Raw genomic sequence first — 24930 nt, 5'->3', positions numbered from 1 at the left:
GTCATTGGTTAACACGTGAAACATTCTACAAACCCAACTCCGTTGAAGTTGGGACGTTTGGTAAACAGTGAATAAAATCAAAATGCTATCATTTTCAAAACATTCAATCTATTCATTAGATGGAGAATAGTGAAAAGACAACATATTAAGTGTTAAAACCGAGAAAAAGTATTGTTTTCGGGGACATATGTACTCATTTCTAATTTGATAAATGCAACACGTCTCAAGAGTTGGGACGGGGACAATAAAAGGCAGCAAATGTCGAGGAAGACTGAAAACAAAAAAAAAGAGACAACACTTAACAGTTAAATACATTAAACGATGAGATGATTTTATATGAAAAACAGTGTTAATTCCTATCTTGGATATGATTTCACCAGCTTAAATGGTGGGTGTATTCCTTGTCATGTTTTGCAATGTTTTCCTTTCTGTAGTGCTTACAGTGTGACAGGTCTTGACCAAAAGCCCACCATTTTATCACCTGCTGGTCCTTATGATGGAGCCAAACTGTTAAAACATAGTAGAGAATGCAATTTGACCTTACTATGTGGCAGTAATCGAAGATCTCCCTTCAAAATATAATGCATGAGTGGCTTTTCATGCTGTTTAAAACCCATGTATACCATTCAGCACTGTATTTAACTCTACAGATGAGTGAGAACATCTTAACCAATGCACTACTGCACCCGCATGCCATCATGGAGGCTGACTTTTGAAGTTATCACTAACACAAGTTGGATGGTCCATTTTCACTGTAGCACAGGATGTGCAATGCTCTATTATTGTCAAAAAGAATGGACTTCTACAACTTCTGCTGACTTCTGTAAGTAAAGGACAGTTTCCCAGGTCTTCTGGGTCTATTTCAAGTGAGCTCAGGTGCTTAGGAGAATGCTACACCCCTGTATCATTTGCACGCATTAAGCATTCTTAATATGGTAAATTTTCAATAGCTCTAATTCCTGGAGTGCTAGAGTGAGACTACAGCCAATATATATTTCATGATGTCATGAACCTATACAATGATTTTAATAACAAAAATATGTCTTATATACACTCAATCGTGGTAAATCAAAGGGAATTCAAAAATGTATGTAATAACTATGGTAATTATTCCCTTTGCATCTTTAATTCTGAGTGACTCAGCCTCTCTGTGATGATCTCATACCTGGACACCTATATTGTCCGTCAGTACAATTCATTTTGAAATGTTCTTCTTTGTTGTTTTATCTTATTTGGATGGTTACTAAATTTCACTGATGCCCGTCCCAACTTATTTGAGACGTGTTGCATTTATCAAATTAGAAATGAGTACATATGTCCCCCAAAGCAATATTTTTTCTCGGTTTTAACACTTAATATGTTGTCTTATAACTATTCTCCATCTAATGAATAGATTGAATGTTTTGAAAATGATAGCATTTTGATTTTATTCACTGTTTACGAAACGTCCCAACTTCACCGGAGTTGGGGTTTGTACATGTATCCATAACCCTCTCAACACGTACAGGGTATGAACCGGGCTTAATATGTGTGGCGTGGGCGTGGGCGTGGCTGTGTGTGTGCGTGTGCGTTTGTGAGTGCTAAGTGGTGACAGTGACTCGAGAGTGATTTAAGAGTGTCTTCTAATTCCCCTGGTACAGGTCAGCTGGTAACGAGTGTTAAGGCTCAGGAATTAGACATAACGAGGGGGGGCGGACAAACAAACTAGCCTTTGGATGCTTGTTTTTAGTGAAGCACGGCGTGGCGTAGGTTTGGCCCACACACACACACACACACACACACACACACACACACACACACACACACACACACACACACACACACACACACACACACACACACACACACACACACACACACACACACACACACACACACACACACACACACACACACACACACACACACACACGGTGGTCTCTGGCCTAACGCACACGTGTATTTGACGTGAGACAAGGCTCTGAGGAGTGGAAAAGCAGGCTGTGTTTCACTGAGTAGCTAAAGCAGCAAAAAAGTCTATTTACAGGAACACGGAAAGACATTCTTTATGTTTGTTTGCTTGTTTGCTTGTTTTTTTGTTTTCTTTTTTCGTAAACCCCCCCAAACCCAACCCAACCCAACACCTCCCTCCCAAGCCCACTCCAACCTAACCAAATCCTCATCACATACCCTGAAAAACCCTTTTTTTAAAAAAAAAAAAAAAAAGAAAGAAAGAAAAAAAAAAAGACATAAATAAGAAAAGCCTTGTTTCTTTTGGCTTCTCCAACAGACCTTGAAGCAGGTGACTTGCCTGAAATGTCTGATGGGCTTTTTAACATTTTTATAAATGCTATATATATATTTTTTTTTACCCAGGATGCTCCTGTGCCTGATGTCCATAGTGGTGTTTCCAAACATCTTCTAGTAGAGTAAGATAAATCAAGCCTGTACTTTCCCATGATCCATGTGACGTTAGGTGAACACCCCTTTTGGAGACCTTAGGTTAGGAGACTTTTAGGAGACTTACGGTTGAGAATAAATGGAGTTCTCTTAGCGCTGTAGATGGCGGTAGTGCACATCTTATGCAAGCCACCACCAAACGCCACAGAAGGAGAAGAATAAGGAGGGGACGACGCTCCCCTTATATTAGGAGACCAGACTTCAGCACACTCCTTTGAATTGGGTAGGCGTCGTGTGATTTATCTTACTCTACTAGAAGATGTTTGGTGTTACCATGGAGACTAGACTAGCTCACTCGCACCCTCCTTCCTCCTTCACTCCCTCCATCCCCTACACACAGAGGGGAGGGGCAGGGCCGTGGTGATAGAACCATTGGAAGAGGCACTTTTTGATTGGCTGGCTGGTTTTGAGTTGTTTCTGTTTTTTTCCTCCTTTTTTTCTTTTATTTTCTTACAATTGTGTTTTTTTTCTTTTCGTTATTGTTTGTTCTGTGTAGTTCTCCTGTTTGTCCACTTGTTCGATTCACTCACAGTACACATTCTCTCTCTCTCTCTCTCTCTCTCTCTTTTCATTTCTCTATCTCTCTTTCTCTCGCCTCTCTCCTGTTTGGGTTTTGGTGTTATAGTGTCCGGACACTAGGTGGTAGTGTTGAGACAGTGGCCTGATGCAGCTAGGCACTTGGTAGTGAGTGTCTTGGACAGTCAGGCGTTTGGCTAGGTCATCAGGATGGGTCTTTGTCTCACCTCCAGGATATCTGCAACAGGAATAAAGACATGGACATCAACTAATACATCAGTAAATATATCAGTAAATAAATGAACATCAAAGTAAATATGCCAGAGTTATCAGAGGTGCTATCCGTTGTCCTAATGGGGATCTGAAAAGACATCTGAAAAGAACTGGTAGCTATCAAAGTCCAAAATGTCTTATTTCTTCACAATGTTAATGGTAATTAAGTCATTGCGTAAACAGAATTCCAGGTCTAACTACTTCAAGAAAATGGACACTATTAGATGATAAAAGTTGATGAAGGATAGAATGTGAGACCTACTGTAGCCACTTAACACACATCATACCAACACTGGAACGTTGTAGTAGTCACTGATTTATTTATTTTTTACAACCATAGTACTGCATGTTTGTGTGTGTGTGTGTGTGTGTGTGTGTGTGTGTGTGTGTGTGTGTGTGTGTGTGTGTGTGTGTGTGTGTGTGTGTGTGTGTGTGTGTGTGTGTGTACTAGTTCCACACTCAGGAAGGTCTACGACAACCGTGTGTGTGTGTGTGTGTGTGTGTGTGTGTGTGTACTAACTCTGCACTCAGGAAGGTTTACGACAACCGTGTGTGTGCGTGCGTGCGTGCGTGCGTGCGTGCGTGCGTGCGTGCGTGCATGCGTGCGTGCTCACCTGTGGTGATGCGGTGTAGTGGGAGTGTAACGTAAGTGAGGTGGGAGTAGAGCAGGAAGTACTCCTCAGTGCGGTTCAGCTTGAGCCAGGAGCCCACCAGGGAGCGGCTCGTGCCGGAGAGCGAACGCGAACGCAGATTAGTGGGAACCCCATAGTCTGGAGAGAGAGAGAGGAGAGAGAGAGAGGGGAGAGAGAGAGAGAGAGGGGAGAGGAAAGGAGAGGAGAGGAGAGGTGGAGAAGAGTAAAAGGAGAGGAGAGGAGAGGTGGAGAAGAGTAAAGGAGGCGAGGAGAGCGAGAGGGGGAGAGTAGAGACGAGATGAGAGGAGGGGAGATGGGAGCAGAGGAGAGGAGAGGCGGGGAGGAGAGGAAGGGAAGGGAGGAGAGGAGAGCAGAGGTGAGGGGAGATACTAAATTCATCACAAAGGAAATGTAGGAGAAAAACAGCCAACAGGACCTTATTTTGGGGGTTGCGGTAGTCTAAGGGGGGTGGAGAAGGGACACATTATGTATTACACAGGGAGCTCAATTAAGGACAAAAACACCTAACAGGTAACCTGGTACATGAAGGTTGGCGGGCTTGCTGCAATCTAAGGTAAGGAGAGGAAGGGAGCAGAGCAGTGTAGAGGAGGAGAGGAGAGCAGAGGAGAGGAAAAGGAGATAAATACATTCTATTTATCCCAAAAAGAATTACCAAAAGCTAACCTTTTCCTCTGCATCAGTAACATGACAATATAATACAAACATTTAACAACATCAGATGACAAACACAAACATGGCCTAAGAAAAACACCTAAAATGAGTTGAATTATGATCAGAGCATGACATTCAAGCATCAACTATGACATGTAAAAATGTTCCCAAATGGGGAGTAAATCATAAAATATTCCCAACTTATCTGCCTTCTCCTGTAGGGAGAATTTATTTGACAACATGATGCAATTCCCATCTGTCACCACATGGGGGCAGTGCTTACAAACACCCGCACACTGACAGCTCTTTTCTGTCTAAAATGACAAATTACAAATAATTACACATCCTGCATGGAATATAGGCTACTACCGTCAACACTGTGCGAATTATGAAGTATTAAAAGTTGAATATCACCAAAAATGGGCCACTTGGGCTGTAAAGCTAATTTCATGAAAATCTCCAGAAAATTGAGCCAATGGTTGGCCTTCAAACTGGTTCAAACTGTTGAACTGCACGTAATAGCCCAGCACACCCATGCCATCACATTGATAAGCAGCACACAGATAGAAACAGAAGAGTACCCAAATACACACACACGCACACACACACACGCACTGAGGGACGGTCACAAAAAAAGAGACACTACACGGCACTGCACTGCACTGCACTATACTTTAATATACTATAGTCATGGCCATGGACTAACGGCTAGGAGGTGGTCGTAAGATCAGAGGGTTGCAGGTTCAATCTCCACACTTACGTCTCCCTACACCTCCATCTATGGCTGAAGTGCCCTTGAGCAAGGCACCGTATCTCCCATTGCACTACTAGGGAATGTAACCAATACCCTGTAAATAACTGTAAGTAAGTTTCAGTAAACGCTTCAGCTAAGTGTAATGTAATATTATGTACCGTAACTACACTAACGATGCTATACCATACAGTGTTCTCACACACACTGTACTGTACTGTACTATACAATACAATACAATACTATACCATACAATAGTATACAACAGTACGTATACTACACAAAACTATACTATACTATACTATACTATACTATACTATACTATACTATACTATACTATTATGGAACTCTATTCCACTGCATATAAGGGAATGTCCCTCTTTAGCCACCTTTAAGATGGAGTATAAAAAGTGGCTTCGAGCCCAACAAACATGTTCACACTGATGGTCTGAGCCTCTACACAGTGTACACGCACACACGCACACACACACTCACATAACACATGGCCCTATTTTGGGACCTTTTTCTTTTCTCTTTTCCTTTTATTTACATGCATGCCTTTTGCTTCTGTAGTGGGTTTTATTTCTTTTGTTACTAACAGTCTGTTTTATTTTAAATTCTATTGCTTGTAAACATCTAGCCTGCCTATTTTGGACACCAGATGGAAATTAGCCCTTGGGCTACAATCTGGCATATTTACATATATGTACATGTATGTATATGTTCATTAATGTGCAATGTCCTGAAGAAATAAAGTAAAGTAAAGTAAAGTAAAGTAAATAATAATACTATACTACTATACTATACTGACTATACTATACTACACACACAGTGTTCAAAGTAACAGATGGGTAATTATCCAAATGGCCACGATGCTAATCACTAGTCATTTGAGGGACACGTGTGCTGAATGACCCCGTGTGAACTCCCCGTTAATGAAAGTAAGAGAGTCATGATGGGGGGAGCTCTGCTCTGCTCAACTGCCTGTGACGGCGGTTGACCCAGTCCCAGCCTGCCAGCCTCAGGACTGTTGCTCTTGGAGATGAGATGAGATGAGATGAGATACAATTTATGCTTCGAGAAGTGCTGAGTTCGCAGATTAGGAGAGTGCAAGAATGAGTTACACCTGTATGTGTGTGTGTGCATGTATATGTGCGAGTGAGTGTGTGTGTGTGTGCGTGTGTTCGTGTTCGTGTGTGCGTGTTTGTGCGCGTGTGTATGCCTGTGTGTGTGTGTGTGTGTGTGTGTGTGTGTGTGTGTGTGTGTGTGTGTGTGTGTGTGTGTGTGTGTGTGTGTGTGTGTGTGTGTGTGTGTGTGTGTGTGTATGTGTATGCGCATGCAAGTGTGTGTGTGTGTGTACTGGGTGGGGCAGTGTGTTTCTGAGTGACAGAAACAGTGTGTGTGTGTGTATAGAAAGAGTTTGTGCGTGCGTGCGTGCAGGCAGTGGGAGTGGGAGAAGAGAGTGATTTGTGTGTGTGAATGAGTGCACGAGACAGTTTCTGAAAGTGAAAAAGAGAGTATGTGTGTCACTACCTGCGAGTCTAGTCCAGATGTGAGTCATGCATGCGCAGACCTGCACGATTTATAACTATTAAATAAATTATATAAGCATTAATAATACATTTATAGCTATGAAGTACATACAATATTTACTTTTAACTGGAGGCGAGCCCCTTCAGTGCTTTTCAGCCTTCTTCATCATTCATTCTCAGATAATTATGACTATATACAACATCTGAAATGATGTCCTAAACCTGAATCTAGTTTCTGTAAAGCTGAGGCACAAGGAGGAAGGGACTGCAACCATAGGGCAGCCATGGGTAAGCGGTTAGGGCTTCAGTCTTTTAACCCCAGGGTTGCCTGTTCAGTTCAGGGGGAGTGATTAACCAGTGCGCACCCCCCCCCAATGACTGAGGTACCCAAAGAGTGGTACAACTGTTCACCCGCACTGCTCCCTTAGGGCGCCAGGCTAGACTGCCCCCTTGCAAGTTTGTGTCCGCCCTGTGAGAGAGAGAGATAAAGAAAGAGAGAGAGACAAAAAGAGAGAGAGACAAAAAGAGAGAGAGAGAGAGCAGTGTGTGTGTGTGTGTGTGTGTGTGTGTGTGTGTGTGTGTGTGTGTGTGTACGTGTATCGAGTATGCCAGACAGGGATGGATGACTGCATGGGCCCCTGGGCCAGACAAGAAGAAACCCCCCCCCCCATGCATGGAATCGCAAGGTTCCAAAAGATTTGGGGTGAAGTGAAAATGTTATCTTCGTTGTTGGGGGTTTGGGGGTTTCCGCCGTGAGAAAATGTGTAATTTCAAGTTTCAACACAATATGAGAAAGCAGATAAAGACCAAAAATGAAGTGGGTTTTTAGTAGTGTGGAGGCTTGTGGCTTCAGGGCCTCTTTTGTCTCTTGGGCCCCTGGGCCTGGTCCTGGTAGGCCCGTGCAGTAACTTGTCTAGAGTGTGTGTCTCACCTGCATCGTCCTCCTCCCTGAAGAACTCTTCGCTGTCGTTGGCCGAGTGCGACTTCTTCATCTCGGCCAGTGTGCGCGGCAGCTTGCGGCGCAGAGACGGCGAGAAAAACGAGGGCCGGTTACGCTCGGGGGTGGGGGGGGTGCTGAACGACGTCATCTGAAATGACAATACAACGGAGTAAGTGTGTGTGTGTGTGTGTGTGTGTGTGTGTGTGTGTGTGTGTGTGTGTGTGTGTGTGTGTGTGTGTGTGTGTGTGTGTGTGTGTGTGTGTGTGTGTGTGTGTGTGTGTGTGTGTGTGCGCGTGTTGACAGGGAGAAGAAGGAGGGCCAGCCCAGTTACCGTGAAAACTGCTTACACTCCGGCTGAAGATTTTCTGTAGCGGACAAAACTTGTCTTGCCAAAATCTGCCCTTGCCATGTTCATTAAATCATAAATCTTTCTTCAGTGCAACAACTTTATTTTTGTACACAATACTTCATTTGGGATGGTTTTAGCTTTCATATGAGTGACTTCCGAAGTCAATTGATTAATTGAAAGTCAGGTTATTAGCTTTTGTTCAAACAACATGGATAGGTGTCAAAACGTACAGTATGCCCGAGGATGTATGCCTGTGTGTGCGTGTGTGTGTGCGTGTGTGCGTGTGTGTGTGTGTGTGTGTGTGTGTGTGTGTGTGTCTCCTACTAACCCTCTCGTGCATGGGTGAGTCCTGGTCCTCCTCTGTGTTGCATGGTGAGGTGTCCCCGGTGGGCACGCGGCTGACGGCCATCTCAGCGTGACCTTTGCCCTGCGGCCCCTTCATGCGCACAAACTCCATGTTGTTGTACTTGTAGAAGCCAAAGGACATGCGCTGCGCCATCTTGGCCGCCACGCTCACCTACACACACACACACACACACACACACACACACACACACACACACACACACACACACACACACACACACACACACACACACACACACACACACACAGTGTTATAAGTAGTAGCCTGAGGCCAGTCATATCAAAGTTAGTCCTTTTCCCTACATTAACACAGGCAGTTACAACAGGTGTGGCGGCTGGATGTTCATGGCTGCGTGCAGGTAACCCTGACATGCTCCACCGTGGCCATGCTGTGTGTGGCCATCTTGCCCCACACACACACACACACACACACACACACACACACACACACACACACACACACACACACACACAACCACACACACACAACCACACACACACACACACACACACACAACCACCCACGCGTACACACACATCAACCCACACAGACAAACACCCACCCACACCCACCCACAACCACCCACGCGTACACACACATACACCCACGCGTACACACACACACACCCACGCACACACACACCCACGCGCACACACACCCACCCACGCGCACACACACACACACACACACACACAGACACACACACACACAGACACACACACACACACACACACACCCACCCACACTACACACACACACACACACACAACCACACAACCACCCACGCACGCACACACACACGCACACATACACCCCTACCCGGTTGTCGTAGACCTTCCTGAGTGCTTCGTAGCGTATGGACCCCTGGAAGATGACTCCCTGGAAGGTGTTGCTCTTGTCGCTGGCCACCAGCTCCACGCACACCATCTCCCCCTCCCCCACCGTCATGTCACTGAACACCTACAAGAGACATACACGCGCACGGACAGACGTACACACACGCACAGATGGAGGAAAATAGACACACACGCACACACCCACACACATTCAAACACATTTCTCACACAGACACACACAGACAGACAGACAGACAGACACACACAGACCCACAGACACACAGACACACACACACACACACACACACACACACACACACACACACACACACACACACACACACACACACACACACACACACACACACACAATGAGGTCAGGATTCATTACAGTGCCGGCCACTCTAGACTCAATCATCAGCCCATCCCATGACTATGGAGCTCGGAACTACCTCAGCAGATGGATAGTCTGGCAAGCAGGTGTGTGTGTGTGTGTGTGTGTGTGTGTGTGTGTGTGTGTGTGTGTGTGTGTGTGTGTGTGTGTGTGTGTGTGTGTGTGTGTGTGTGTGTGTGTGTGTGTGTGTGCGTGCGTGTGTCTATGTGCACATGTGTGCATGTCTGTGGATGTGTGTGAATGTGCGTGTGAGTATGGAATGTGCGTGTCTAGGAGCAAGGATGGCATTACCTCTTCAAAGTTGTCGATCATGAAGAAGATGTTTGGGTAGCTCATCTTAGACTCCTCCCCTTTACTGTCCATCGGGTTCTTACTGGGGGAGGCGAAGACTTGCTGCAGAGAGAGAGAGAGAGAGAGAGAGAGAGAGATACAGAGATACAGCGAGAGAGACAGCGAGAGAGACAGCGTGAGAGACAGCGAGAGAGGGGGTGGGAGGGAGAGACACGGAGAAAGGGAACGCAAAATACAGAGAGATAAACAGAGACAAGAGAAAGAAAGAAAGAAAGAAAGAAAGAAAGAAAGAAAGAAAGAAAAAAAGCAAGAAAGAAAGAGAGAGAGAAGGGAGAATAAAAAATGATCAGACATAGGGAGAGGAAAACAGAGAAAGAAAGATTGAAGTAGACAGATAAGCTTCTCCTGAGCTGCTCTGTCACGTTTTAACAAGCAGGCCAAACACAGACAGACAGACAGACAGACAGACAGACAGACAGACAGACAGACAGACAGACACGTACACACACACGTACACACACACAGGTACACGTACACGTACACACACGTACACGTACACGTACACGTACACACACACACACGCGTACACACACACACGCGTACACACGTACATGCACTCACGCACACACGCACACACGTGTACACACACACACACACACGCTTCCGTGTTACCTGGGATTTCTTCTTGTGGATGTGAATGTCTCCTGCTTCGGAACGGGTGCACACCGCACAGGTGACCACATAGTCCAGCTGTGACAGAGAGATTTGAAAACTCATTCATTGGACTTCACCACCAGTTCAACAATATTTGCCCTACAACATCTCCCAAACATTTTCATGTTTTCACATTTAGTCTGGATAAGCTTGCAAGGCTAATTATTATTCCTACTATATTGCAATATTACACTACTATTGCAATTATACAGTAGTTATTATTATTATTATTATTATTATTATTATTATTATTATTATTATTGCTATTGACAAGAACAACAAGAACAACAATGATAAACAATCAGTTTACCTTCTGCAGGATGAGGTTGAGGTAGACGCTCTCCTCCCAGTCGATGTCGGGGTCACCCAGCCCTGGAAGCTTCTTAGAGTCCCTCCTGTACACCTCCACCTCCACCTGAATATGAGAGAGAGAGAGAGAGAGAGAGAGAGAGAGAGAGAGAGAGAGAGAGAGAGAGAGAGAGAGATTAACAAATCTGTTTTAATGCCCCCTGAATGTGATCTCTAACGTTGTGCTATTTCTTCAGGAAAGTGTAGTGAACTGTATATTGCACATAATGAAACACACAAACAAATAAGTAAACAAACAAATACATTATGAAGTACGATGTAACCGAGATATCTGAATGTGTGTGTGTGTGTGTGTGTGTGTGTGTATGCATGTTTGTGCTAAATATGCACGACTCCAAGAAGCAGAGTGGTTGCTATAGTGACAGTCAGTGTGTGTGTGTGTGTGTGTGTGTGTGTGTGTGTGTGTGTGTGTGTGTGTGTGTGTGTGTGTGTGTGTGTGTGTGTGTGTGTGTGTGTGTGTGTGTGTGTGTGTGTCTGTCTGTGTCTGCATCTGTATCCCTTGTAGTATTAGCCTAAATCCAATTGTGCTTGGAGATCAGATCGTGCACATGAATATTCTATTCTGTCGACCTCGGGCCAACAAAGCACTTCCAGCTCGGCCCTGGCTTTCCGTGTACTTGCAACACTTCAGTCGAAGTAGGTCGCCCAGCAGCCAGGCTCTCAGCTGCCTAACTGAATGCGTCTCGGGCAAAAATGTGTCTTGCGTAAAAATAGACAGTCCGAGAACACACATGCATAACCCTAACCCACAGACACAAACGCACTACTGTAGGTGGATGTAGTGGTCACACACACACACACACACACACACACACACACACACACACACACACACACACACACACACACACACACACACACACACACACACACACACACACACACACACACACACACACACATCTTGCTGACACAACAAAAGAGAGAGAGAGAGAGAGAAAGAGAGAAAATAGCTAGCAGTGCTTTTATTTGGGAAATTCCTGCTTAAGTTGCTTAAGTGCACACACACACACACACACACACACACACACACACACACACACACACACACACACACACACACACACACACACACACGCGCACACGCGCACACGCGCACACGCGCACACGCGCACACGCGCACACACACACACACACACGTCAACATGGTTGGTTGACCTTTGACCTCTGCATGCAACTCTACTGTGCCATACTCCCTTCCTCAGCACTCTATTGGGTAAACTAGGCCAGCTAATACTGAAGACTGTGGAAACTTTTTTTGCTGAAACGTAGAGAGTTTGAGCAATCGTTTAGAATATGTGGTTCTCAACCTTTTTTGAATAAAGGCCCCCTGGATCTCATCTTCAGCCTGTCAATTCCCCTTGACCACATCATAAGCCTGCCAACGCCCCTCTTAGTTTAAAAAAATAGACTAATGCCCCCCAATGGCAACTAAGCATTGCCCCCCTCTCAGCTGAATCGTTCTTAACGCTCCCCAAAGCACCCTGGGCGGCTATAGAGCCCACATTGAAAAACATTAACTTAGTTTAAACAGGTGTGAGATGCTAACACAGACAAAGAATTAAATTTTGTCTCGGTTTTGAGAAAACTACACAAACAAACAAAACGTTGGGGGCAGAATGGGGCTCTCTGCTTTAGACAGGGCTGGCAGTCGATGAGCTTAGTCGCTTATGTAGTCAACACGGCTGGCTGACCTCTCACCTATGTGGTGGCACACTCCACTACCTGCCACCTTAAATGGTAAATGGACTGCATCATTTAGATAGCGTCTTTCCGCTCCTTTGAGCACTCAAAGGAAGCGCTTTACATTGTATGCCTCACATTCACACATCGGTGGCAGTGGCTGCCACGTACTGTAGCAAACCACCCTGCCACCAGGAGCAATGTGGAGTTACAGTATATCACGAAAGTGAATACACCCCTCACAGTTTTGCAGATTTTTGAGTATATCTTTTCATAGGAAAGCATTACAGAAATGTAACTTTGACCCAATGATTAGTGACCTTTTGACAACATATTTAACCGCTTAAATTTCTTGTTCACTCAGAAAAAAACAAAATACAGCCATTAATGTTTGAACATGTACTCACAAAAGTGACTACACCCCAGATTAAAATCCGGTAGAGAAGGGGCTATGTTGGCTCGAATCGTCTCGAAATGAAACAAAATGAAAAGGGATGACAAGGGAGGTCATCAGTGTGCGTTTCAACCTTTCTTTCCATTGAACTTTTAAATTTTGAGTCTGCATCGGGCTTAAATAGATTGGTGTGAGATTTGAATGCAATCCTATGGAGAATATCATGATCTGCTTCAGTAGTCACAGTGCATGTTGACATGCATGTTTCTTTTAGGTGTATTTCAGATTGCCAATGTTGACAGCAATCATGCATCCCCAAACCATGTCAGTCCCACTACCATGCTTGGCTAGTGAGAGGATACACCTTTTTTGTAAAACTCACTTGTTTACCACCACACATGCTTGACACCATCTAAAGCAAATTTGTTTATCTTGGTCTCTTCAGATCACACGACATGGTTCCAGTGATCCATATCCTTGGTCTGTTCATCTCTCTTGAGACCAAGATAAACACATTTGCTTTAGATGGTGTCAAGCATGTGTGGTGGTAAACAAGTGAGTTTTACAAAAAAGGTGTATTAAAAAATTAACAACCTGATTTCCTTGAAATGATGTGGGACTGGCTGCCCTGTTTTACAGGAAGTCGGGTGGCAGGCAGTGTAATCAGAGACACCATAGACGGGGGTGATTCGAAACACCATGTTGTTTCACAATGTCCTGTTGTTTCCCCCCTGTATGTCTGTGTTGTCTAAATTTTTTTCTCATTTGTAAAGCGACTTTGAGTATCATGAAAATGTATGTATTATTATTATTATTATTATTATTATTATTATTATTATTATTATTAACTGTGCATGAGCAGTATTTGCTTGCGAGATGATTGGATCAATGACAGCGCAGTTCAGAAGGCAGAAAGGTGGGAGATTGGTGTTTCGAATCACCCCCGTCTATGGTGTCTCTGATTACACTGCCTGCCACCCGACTTCCTGTAAAACAGGGCAGCCAGCCCCACATCATTTCAAGGAAATCAGGTTGTTAATTTGTCATGTGAATAGAGGTACTGCGCAAAGTAGGACATGCATTGAGTAGAGTACTTTTAGAGACACAGTGAAACAGTAGGACATGAAATTATTATATTATGGTGGTCATGACGGTGAAATTATATTTAAAACAACGGTTTTATTTAACGGTGACACATCGAAACAGCATTTAACTTTATAAGTGTATTTAACCCCACTGCACTATTTAAGTCTATGGGTGATTTGTGGATAAAGCTAGGCCTGTTGTGGGCATAGTGCACACATGCGTCAATATGAGACACACAGGGGTAAACACACATGTTCATCACCATGAGTTCAGATGAGAGAGAAGTGAAAAGGAGTGGGTGAAGAGGAGAGGAATGGTAGATATGTAGAGAAAAAGAGAGAGAGACAGAGAGAGAGAGAGAGAACAGTATATACATTTGCCTGTGTGCTCCCTTCCTATTTAAATGCTAATGCTTATGTTGAAAATGAGGGAGAGATGAAAAATACAAGTGTCTCTATGTGGAGAGGACAGGAGGGGTGTGTTGAGTGTGAATGTGTGTGTGTGTGTGTGTGTGTGTGTGTGTGTGTGTGTGTGTGTGTGTGTGTGTGTGTGTGTGTGTGTGTGTGTGTGCGTGCACTGTGTCAGCATGTGATGAATTTAAGCCGATAAACAGAATGACATCACCACGGTCTTATTCACTCTTTGTTCCAAGAACACTAAGGGAAATCAATGCTGTTGACCTACACACGCACACACACACACACGCACGCACTGGTAACCAGCTCTGTGCTGAGTTGAGTGTCCCCTTATTTATTGTGACTCATATTATGTGTATGACCTTAATTACAACTCTGTCTTCTCTAAGCTGCAGAAGAACTAAACAAACATCTCATCCTTAACAGGTTCATAGGCCTACGCATTGAGACAAGGACATATTTGCCGCTGGATACTTTTCATGCACAAACGCGTTGCCATGTGTATGTCATTGTCAATTTTGTGCGTGACACTGACAGGCCATCAGACACAAGGTACGCAGATGCCTGCGAACGGTGCAATATTGACAGAAGGGCAATCTTCCAAACTTCCATATTGACCTTGCGGTAGAGTCAAACAATGGTGGCAAAAAAACGAGAACGCCGTTGGCTATCGGCCTCCTACACTACTCTCAGTATCGTACGTAATACCCTGATATCTGTTTTGCATGTGTATGTGCATTTGTTCGTAAACAGTTGCACGCGTAATTTACATTGCAGCAAGCTATATCCCGAGCCTTAGGTGTATCATTGCTGCACATTGTTTCTTTCACGGTTAGCAAGCGATCAAGGTTGATCAAGGTCTGCTGCTAGCCCATTGGGACAAAGAAAACGTGAACAAAATATGTTGAATAAGTCCGAACTTTGTAAATAATTCACTGAAGAATTTACAGCAGAGATGCTGGCACGCGCACGCACGCACGCACAAATACACAATGCATGCAGTATAATACACAACACACACAGACACACACCCCCACACACACACACACACAAGTCACAGACTAACACAAGCAACACGGACACAGACACAGAAACACACGACAGAAAATCTGAGATCTCTGCTCCCATCACTCGTCATTACTTTTCTTCATGCAGAACAGCAGATAGCTATCGCCAATCACAACCATGTCAATCACTTCAGTCAGTTAGTCGCTTGCTTCTTATCACCCTCATCACTGATACAGTAAACAGGGCAACACAACAGTGGAGATGGGCAGGAAAGGCGTAGCAAAACAAAATAAATATTTGAAAAATTCAATAACATAAACCAAAAATATGCTGACTGAAACGATACGAAACACAATTTATTCTAGTTGCTACGTACATAGGCTACTGAGTATATATCCATAAAGTATTATCCATAAGTTAATACCAAGTTGTTAAGGACTGGAAGAGAAATCTCGTTCTAATCTAAGATCAGCAATAAGAATGTTGTTATTGTTCACTTTTGTCTCAACATAGGTTTCAGGAGTAAGTCAAAGTAAAATCTGAAAATAAATCAAAGCAAAATCTTGAATCTGTTTACATGTCCATGACAAATATCTGCTTATGCTTAAGTAAGCAACTTTGTGATTTTGTGAATTTTGTAACTTGTTTCAACCCCAAATGAGAAAGTTTTGCCAGCATTAATTTCGCAATGTGTGAAACCTCAGCTTTGGTACAATGTGGAAATTCCAAATTACAGATGGAGTTGGTAAGGCAAAGTTTGCTCAACACACACTAATTTGCTCAACACACACCCATTCATCTCATTTAAAAGCCCTGACTGGTCTCTGAAATCTTAAAGTCAACAGACGAAACAAGAGCAATGGCTATCCAGGTGAGAAGACTCTTTTTTCCACATTGCTTGCAAGTGTTACAAATTATTCATAATGCTGTTGTTGCACTCTATGAAGTCCAAGTGACATGCATGGTTTAGAAAGTAAAATGCATATGATTGTGTGCTTGTGTCGATGGTATCTGGTTAAGATAGTATAACTCTATGGTTTTATTGTTGTATTTATAATTTACAGCAAAGTGCATCTATGGTACAAGGGGAACTCCACTTTTTTTCAACATTAAGGCCATTTTCTGAGTAGTCTGCAATGTTTTAGAGTCCCCCTCACCGTTTATTTCATGTTTGTTGCAGTCTCTGTTCTTTGGCTGACTTGGATTTTATCTCAACCAGCTTTAGAATGGCCTTCTATGGGCACCTGCAACTCTGTTCTTAAAATCACCTTAAACATTTGTTTTCGAAAGTCTACAGCTCACAAAGTAAAGTGGTTAGGGGTGTTCACTAGCAGTCCCTAACAAGTTTCAAGACGAAATATGGCTTCTGTCATTTTTTATTTGCCATTTTGTAAAAGAAAGTGAAAGTGAAACTTAATTTACAAATTGCCACATAAAACACACATAAAACACGACAGATGCCATATTTCGCTACAAAAATTGTTAAGGAACACCAGTGAATACTGTTGAACACTTGGTGAGTTGTATATTCTTGAAAACAAATGTTTAAGGTGATTTTAAGAACAGAGTTACAGGTGCCCATAGACGGCCACTCTAACAGAGACTGCAGCAAACATGAAATAAACGGTGAGGGGGACTCTAAAACATCTCAGACCACTCAGAAAATGGCCTTAATGTTCAAAGTGGAGTTCTCCTTTAAGAGATTATTTCACTTCATTTCATTTCATTGCATGTTTATTATGCAGGAAAGTATTTAAAAGTACCAAAAATTACTGCCACAGTAAAAACTGATTAGCAGCAGGTTCCTGTATAACTAGCAGTGGCGGTCCTACAATGAGCTTCGCCCTGACCGACACCCCCTCCGATGCCACGACCATTTTGTGGTGAACCCGTAGTTGAACCTGTATTTGACAAAAACGACTAATAGAAATGCTATTATTGCAACAAAGTGTTAAAAGTGTAGAAGTAACACTTTTAAACGACTTTAAAAATGTTTGTAAATATTTTAAACATGTTTATAGCAGTTTATTAGCAACTGCCTGGTCGACCCACCCCTGAACTAGACAGTATAACCCTCTCTGTGTCTATAGTCTCAGAAAACACAACTCTACTCTATGGGTATTGTGGGGTTTTTTTTGCAAAGAACTTGGTGCCTTTCAGGTTGCTGTGTCCATCCTGTTGCTTCGAGCCTTGGTACTCTTGCAGTCCTTCCAGACCTGTCTATGGTCCCAGAGCTCTATCGCTGTGGTAATCTTAAATAATAATAATAAAAAAACTGCTTTGTCTTTTCCAGGTTGCTGTGTGCGCTCTGTTGCTTTGTGCCGTGGGACTCTCCCAGTCCTCCTCCATGCCAGAAGACTGCTCTGCCATCCACGAGCAGGGCTTCACGAGCAGTGGCGTTTACACCATCTACCCGGCCGGCTCCACGTCACCTCAGTACGCCTACTGTGACATGGAGACTGATGGAGGGAAGTGGACGGTGGGTACCTTTGACAGTATGGCCCAACATGTCATTTGGCTGTGTGTGTGTGTGTGTGTGTGTGTGTGTGTGTGTGTGTGTGTGTGTGTGTGTGTGTGTGTGTGTGTGTGTGTGTGTGTGTGTGTGTGTGTGTGTGTGTGTGTGACTGAGAGACTGACTTTCTGTCTGCCAGCTGGGCTACTTTGCCAAACAGAGTTTAAAGGAGACCATAATTACAGAACTGTCAATGAAGGAACATTGAGGAGTAGTGCTTACTAGCAGCAATCACTTGGCCTCAATGCGATAATTCCTACCCTTGCTCTTAACACACAGCGGGGGTAATTGCAATAATAGATGGATAATAGATAGTTTACACTTGATGCGACAGAGTGTATTGTACATTCTATGCTACTATTAAGTTAAAGATACGGATAGTGCCAAAGATCTGAAGATGATAGGTACGATAGGTAGTCCGAAGATCAGAGCGTAGTAAGGTTGAATCCCACTCTTACTTCTCCCTACATCTCCATCCATGGCTGAAGTGTCCTTGAACAAGGCACCTAACCCAACATTGCTCCTGGGACTGTAAACGATATCATGTAAATAACTAAATCAGTTTGGAAAAAAACTGTAAAACGTCTGCTAAATGTAATTTAATGTAATGTATGAAGAGATATGTCCATCACTATATTTATGTAGTAAATCACTATATTTATGTAGGAAATACAGTAGATTTCCCTCAGTTCCCATATAAATAAACACAAAAATTCCAAAAGCACAACAGAGAGAGAGAGAGAGAGAGAGAGAGAGAGAGAGAGAGAGAGAGAGACAGAGACAGAGAGACAGAGTGAGAGAGAGATGGGGGAGAGAGAAACAGAGAGACAGAGAGAGAGAGAGAGAGAGAGAGAGGGAGAGAGAGAGAGAGAGAAAGAGAGAGAGTGAATGGCAAGAGTATCAACCATGGTGCCATCATAACAAAGAGGAGAAAAAAGAGAAAAAAACACTTTCTATGAAGCCCATATCTATGGCACATTATGAGCGCATTTATAACAACTCATAATGTGCATCATAATTAGTCATAGAGCATCATGACAGTTATAATGTATTATAAGCCCCTTCACTGCCTGTAGTTTATAACCACTCACGAGCTCTCAAAAGACCCAAAGATTTACATTTTATAATGCATTATAAGCTAGATTTATAGTTATTCATGACTGTTGATATACTCCATCATGAAACGTTTTGAGTGTAGTCATAATGCACTTTAACTATGATGCACATTTAAGCAATATGACACGAGTGGGAGTGAGGTTGTTCTGGGACACCCTCACGGGTGTGATTCGCCGCAGGCACGAAGCCGCAGGCTGAGTGCCGTAGGTAATTACACCCGTGAGGGTGTCCCAGAACAACCTCACGACCACAAGTGTTATATTGCTTTTATACAATAGTTACTTTGCTAACACAATTAGTTCATTGAAAGAAATGTTAAATTATTTTAATTACTTTATTTGATTGTTTATTTGCTTGTTCCTCCGCTCCGGAAAAATAGTTCCAGTTATTGTCTTTGGTTGCTGCGCAACGCGCACCACGTTGGTTACGGTTACTTTGTATCGTTGGTCGCGGAGTGATTATTAGATGTGAAGAGTCATTCATAGAGTGTTGGAGGATACCCTCACTCCTAGTGACGTGTAGAACGCCTCTTGTCCAATCACAATTTGTGAAATAATTCGACCGGATCTAACTATTGTATATTATGTGTTCATAATGCGCTATAGATATGGGCTTCATAGAAACTGTTACCAAAAAAAGTCTACAAAATCACTCACACTGTATTTAAAAATGTGAACTAAAAAAAGCTGTGTTGCCATGACACAACATTTGCAGGTGTTCCAGAGGAGAATGGACGGCACAGTGAACTTCTTCAGGGGATGGGAGCAGTACAAGAATGGCTTTGGACATGCTGCAGGAGAGTACTGGCTGGGTATGTACACCACTGCAAAAACATCATATCAGATTATTCTATCCATCCGTCAATCTGTACATCCTTCACCCATCCACCATTCCATCCATCCATCTGGTTTTATAGTTGTGTATAGTGACAATCAAAGCCATGTTCGTCTTTTCTACTCTATTCATTACAGAATATTCCAGACCTGTTTTGGTAACACTTTCTATGAAGACCATTTCTATAGCGCATTATGTGCGCATTTATATCAAATTATAATGCACATTATAATCACTTACCACGCATTACGACTCCACCCATGATGTTTCATGATGCTTTATGTTAACAGTTATGAATAACCACGAATCTAGCTTATAATGCTTTATAAATCCAAGGGTGAGTGCTCGTGACTGGATATAAACTGCAGGCTGCCTGATGGGGTTTACAGTATATTATGTGTTCTTATAACATGACGAAAACATGATGAGATGTGCTGCATTATAGATGCATCCATATGAACTTCACTTTACTTAGAGCACACATTGACCACTTATGATCTTTCATGGAACATTATAGCATCTTATGAGCCCTTATGACAGTTCATCATTCAGGTCTGTGCATAGAGGGGTATAAGTACTCATAGCCTGGGAACTCCCATACTGCCTTTAGTTCTACACAATCGTTTCGATCGGAAATAATACATTGTAAGTAATTATAATGCGCATTACAATTTGTTACTAATGCGCTCATAATGCGCTGTAGATATGGTTTTCATAGAAAGTGTTACAGAATATTTTGCCCATGTATAACTACTATAACGGAAACTCAGGTTTGGAAGCCGTCCATCTCCTGACTGCAAAGGCACCTCATGAGCTGAGGGTAGACTTGGAGGACTTTGAAGGCAACAAAGCATTTGCCAAATATTCCTCCTTTTCTATCTGCAATGAACTGGACGGCTATAGACTCACATTGAGTGGATTCACAAATGGAGGCGCAGGTAAATATGTTTAATGCTATTTCAATTTTTAAAATGGGAAACAATTAGAACTTAAAATGTGCAATGTAGTGCATAGAGTCAATGTTGCTGATACACAAAAACTGAGCTGGGGTCTTGAAAAATGTGGAAGAAAAGCCCCAAATATTGTAAAGCAATTAAGATTGGTATTGATGTGTTTGTGTGTGATTTCAGGGGATTCCTTGGCTTATCACAATGAACAGAAGTTTTCCACATTCGATCGAGACTCCAGTGAATCCACTTCTTGCGCACTCGCTGCGATGGGTCCCTTCTGGCACAAAAAATGTTACCATGCCAACCTAAACGGCGTCTACACCTGGGGCCAGGACCACCAGCATGGAGCTGTTTGGAGAGGCTTTAAGGAGTTTAGATCTTTAAAGTCCATTTCCATGAAGACAAGACCACGAGTGAACTAGCCCCAACACCATTTCCATTTCGACACAAACTGTGTCGTACATACACAAACAAAAAGACATTGAGTTCAATGGTTGGAACAGTTGTACCGCCATTTTGAGATTAACAGAGAAAACTACTGTAACAGAGGACAATGCACCTTGTGTACTTCCCAACTGGATATAGTGCAACCTAACTACTAGATGGTCATCATTCCACTTTTTCAGCAAAAAAGCAAATTATATGTTGTGCCTTATACTGCAAAGCTGTTACAATTATGATAAAATGAATAATTATTAAAGGAGTGAAATTTTCACATGTGGGTTAGTTGGTCATGCAGAATAGGTCTGTTGACCTTGATGAATGACAGGTGGATTTCGGAAGTGCTCAATTGTGCTTTTCATCAAGCTGTGACAGTCTGTTATCTTCAGTATAATGGCTGCAGTAATAAAGATTTCACTTTTTCAGAGGTGTATGCCATCATCAACATCATGTAATAAAGATAACACTTTTAAGATGGTATTGTTTTTCTTCTAGACATTTCCTTGTAGATCAATGACCTGACTTAACACACCAGTAAATCAAACAAATCCTATCATCAAGGTTCGATTATCTATCAAAACAACACCACCACAATCACAAGGGACTATTGATTCCCTCTTATCAAGGTTATATTATCCATCAAAACAACAATACCAAAAACGTGAGTGATTATGACTTCATTGGCAGTAGTCACATGTAAACTGATAACAGGTTTGCTGATTGATAAAACCTAATTAGGTCAGTAGACGATGTTTACGATCAGTGCTTTAATATGAGGTCAGTCTGCTTGCTACAACAAGATTTTTCTGCTATTGTTTTATTACTGTGTCAAATGAGCCTAGGCCGGATCCAACCCGGGTCCCCGATGTAACGGTACGGTATGGCGCCACACAAGTTTGAGTTTAATTGAGGCAACAAGAAAACATGCGTGACTATTGCTCAAGAAGACATTAATCAATGCCTTCTGGTTGTTACACAGGGACTAAAACATGTTTTCATTTGACCTAATTATAATGCTCAGAGGCATAATTTTGATTACATTTAGGAGCGGGAAAGGATCTGCACACTGCTTGCAAAAGACTTAATTTATTAGGAGCAACGTTTCGATCATAGATCTTCTTCAGGCATCTTATAATTTTGATTACAACCTTAATACAGATCAAAATTCAACAGAACCCCTGCAGTCTCTGGGTCCCCTCCCCTCCCCCCCATACTAGGAGGGGCCCACACCCCAGGTTAAGAACCAATGGTCTAGTCGATGAGATAAGCCCAGCTTGTCTCACTTCATCCATGTACAAGCTATGCATTTTCAATGTTTCCATTGCCCTTTTCAATGTTTTGTACAGTACGTCTCATTCCCTGTTATTTATTTATTCATACCCCCCTAGTTTTGCATTGTTTAGTTGTATTGTTGTATCGCTTACTCCACCATCTCAAATATTTTTCCTAATGTTACTGCATCTGACCGTGCACCCATCAAACCCAGGACCACCCCACCCCCCACACCCTACTCCCTCGCCCATTATACCTCAGGGTCATGTTTGCCCTTGGCAAATCTCAGCACACAGTACCATCAATAATAGGTTGTACTCCCATGGGGAGCCAGGTTCAAGTACCAACATGACATGCCGTAAATGGGTAGAGTGGACTTGACTCAATGGGTCAATATGCCAATGATCCGGACTTTGGAACCAGAATGAAAAATAACAGGTTAGTAACAAGTTATGAATTTATTGCAAAGCAATATTAATGGCACTTTATTGATGGTGGATTTAACAACCGGAATAACAATCGACTTTGCTATTGTGGGGGATGTTTCAGACTATATAAAACCAGGCAGAGGGCATGTCTTCAAATCATCTTAGTCAAGACTGCTTGTTGACTGCTTTTTGTGCCCGTTTTGAAAAGAAATATGAAGGTAGGGTATTAAAAAAAGAAGTTTATGTTAGTTGTTATGATTGTAGCAGTTGGGGTGGAAGAGGTAGAATTAGACGACTGCTTAAATAAATTCTTGACAAAACTTCTTGTAGTTTAGGGTACAATTGTAGGTCCTCTTTTAAACCTTATGTATCCACAACTGTAAGCGTTTTATTTTGTTTGAAAGCAATTGTATGAAGGCACTACGTCAGTTGGTCGTCTTGGATACTGTATTGTTTTCTTAGAGGGTTTGCACGTGACTTACAGTACTGCATGTCTGTTGGGCTTTTCCTAAGCTGCTTCTAGTCCTAGTTCTTTAGTTTGCCGATATGTTGTTTCTTTAACAACAATTTTGAATTCGATATTGTTTCCCTTTAGTTTCTCCTAGTCTTCTCTGTGCTGCTTCCGGCAGCTGTGAACTCCCTGATGTTCCAGCCCCTGGACTGTGCTGATATCTACAACAACGGCCAAGAGGAGAGTGGAGTCTACAGGATCTTCCCAGAGGGTCCTGACTCTGGACGCTATGTCTACTGTGACATGGACACGGAAGGAGGAGGATGGATTGTGGGTATTTTTCTAACGCAACAAACTTGTTTAACTAACTACGTCTTGTTCAGGCAGAGTGTGTGAAACAAAATTGATCTACTTGATCATTCTGTTTTAAAAAGAGTACTTATGAAATGCAAAGTTTCAATTTCAACAATAAGGTGTAAAGGATATCAGACTAATCGTCTTTGCAATTAATGTATTTTGGATTATTCACATATTTTTTGTAAAACAAAAAAAAAAGATTTGCAATATGGTTTGATGAATCCACATAATAAGTTGTGTTCTAATCTTTGAACGCAGGTGTTCCAGAGGAGAATGGACGGCACAGTGAACTTCTACAGGGGATGGGAGGAATACAAGAATGGCTTTGGACATGCTGCAGGAGAGTATTGGCTAGGTAAATATGTTGACCAGTCAATATATTTGATCAAAACATATTTTTAAAACAATGCAAAAAGCTAATCTGCAAACAACATATCCAATATATCTATTTACGTATGTAGCTATTCCTAACTGCATTTGCTGCACCTTTTAGGCCTTGAGACTATGCACCTGCTGACTTTGAAGAAGAAATATGAGCTGAGAGTGGACATGGAGGACTTCGATGGGGTTAAAGTTTTTGCCAACTACTCTTCCTTCGCCATCTCCCCTGATACGCTCAATGGTGAAGAAGATGGATACAAGCTTCAAATTGATGGTTTTGGAGATGGTGGAGCAGGTGAGTTTTATCTATCTCACAACCTGGTCTGACAAAACTCTCATTTCCCTGGGGTTCTCCCTCCCCTGTTGTACACCCGTGTCCCACCCCCCTTAACAGTATTGTCTTGCTACCCTCACCTTAATATCCAAGATTTTGCTATTGAAAGCCTCTTTGTCCACCTCCAGGTGATTCTCTCGGCGGTCACAACGGGCACAAGTTCTCTACATTTGATAAGGACCAAGATCCAGA

At 42.7% G+C, this 24930-nt stretch overlaps 3 protein-coding genes across 3 annotated transcripts in view; 2 read left to right on the top strand and 1 right to left on the bottom strand.

The window, feature by feature from the left end:
• Positions 1–2188: 2188 nt before the first annotated feature.
• The window catches only part of kiaa0930, an 81185-nt gene continuing 58443 nt past the window's right edge, over positions 2189–24930 (bottom strand). Inside the window, exons 3-10 of the mRNA XM_063216810.1 lie at positions 11017–11121; positions 10665–10742; positions 9993–10094; positions 9291–9431; positions 8433–8621; positions 7747–7903; positions 3843–3998; positions 2189–3193 (exon numbers count right to left, since the gene is read on the bottom strand). Of these exons, the coding sequence (XP_063072880.1) occupies positions 3153–3193; positions 3843–3998; positions 7747–7903; positions 8433–8621; positions 9291–9431; positions 9993–10094; positions 10665–10742; positions 11017–11121 (969 nt within the window). The 3' untranslated portion in view covers positions 2189–3152. The remainder of the gene's footprint in view (positions 3194–3842; positions 3999–7746; positions 7904–8432; positions 8622–9290; positions 9432–9992; positions 10095–10664; positions 10743–11016; positions 11122–24930) is intronic.
• Positions 16455–21988, top strand: LOC134463630 (microfibril-associated glycoprotein 4-like). The gene is made up of 5 exons (XM_063216817.1): positions 16455–16533; positions 17956–18141; positions 20005–20101; positions 20895–21062; positions 21255–21988. The coding sequence occupies exons 1-5, from the start codon at positions 16522–16524 to the stop codon at positions 21494–21496; spliced, it is 705 nt and encodes a 234-aa protein (XP_063072887.1). The 5' UTR covers positions 16455–16521; the 3' UTR covers positions 21497–21988.
• Positions 23039–24825, top strand: LOC134463631 (microfibril-associated glycoprotein 4-like). The gene is made up of 3 exons (XM_063216818.1): positions 23039–23996; positions 24282–24378; positions 24517–24825. Exons 1-3 carry the CDS (start codon positions 23859–23861, stop codon positions 24729–24731), a joined length of 450 nt encoding a protein of 149 aa, XP_063072888.1. The 5' UTR covers positions 23039–23858; the 3' UTR covers positions 24732–24825.

This window comes from Engraulis encrasicolus, chromosome 15 (genome assembly GCF_034702125.1).
Source record: "Engraulis encrasicolus isolate BLACKSEA-1 chromosome 15, IST_EnEncr_1.0, whole genome shotgun sequence".
In the NCBI taxonomy this organism is placed as follows: domain Eukaryota; kingdom Metazoa; phylum Chordata; class Actinopteri; order Clupeiformes; family Engraulidae; genus Engraulis; species Engraulis encrasicolus.
Note: the sequence above shows the minus strand (reverse complement) of the source record. Positions and strands in the feature narration are given on the sequence as shown.

Bases quoted from the DNA above. Each gene is read 5' to 3' on its own strand.
- LOC134463630 (XM_063216817.1), top strand. The intron at 20,102-20,894 runs GTATGTACACCA...ACGGAAACTCAG, and splicing joins TGCAGGAGAGTACTGGCTGG to GTTTGGAAGCCGTCCATCTC. The intron at 21,063-21,254 runs GTAAATATGTTT...GTGTGATTTCAG, and splicing joins ATTCACAAATGGAGGCGCAG to GGGATTCCTTGGCTTATCAC.
- LOC134463631 (XM_063216818.1), top strand. From the start codon at position 23,859: ATGTTCCAGCCCCTGGACTGTGCTGATATCTACAACAACGGCCAAGAG. The intron at 23,997-24,281 runs GTGGGTATTTTT...CTTTGAACGCAG, and splicing joins CGGAAGGAGGAGGATGGATT to GTGTTCCAGAGGAGAATGGA. The intron at 24,379-24,516 runs GTAAATATGTTG...TGCACCTTTTAG, and splicing joins TGCAGGAGAGTATTGGCTAG to GCCTTGAGACTATGCACCTG.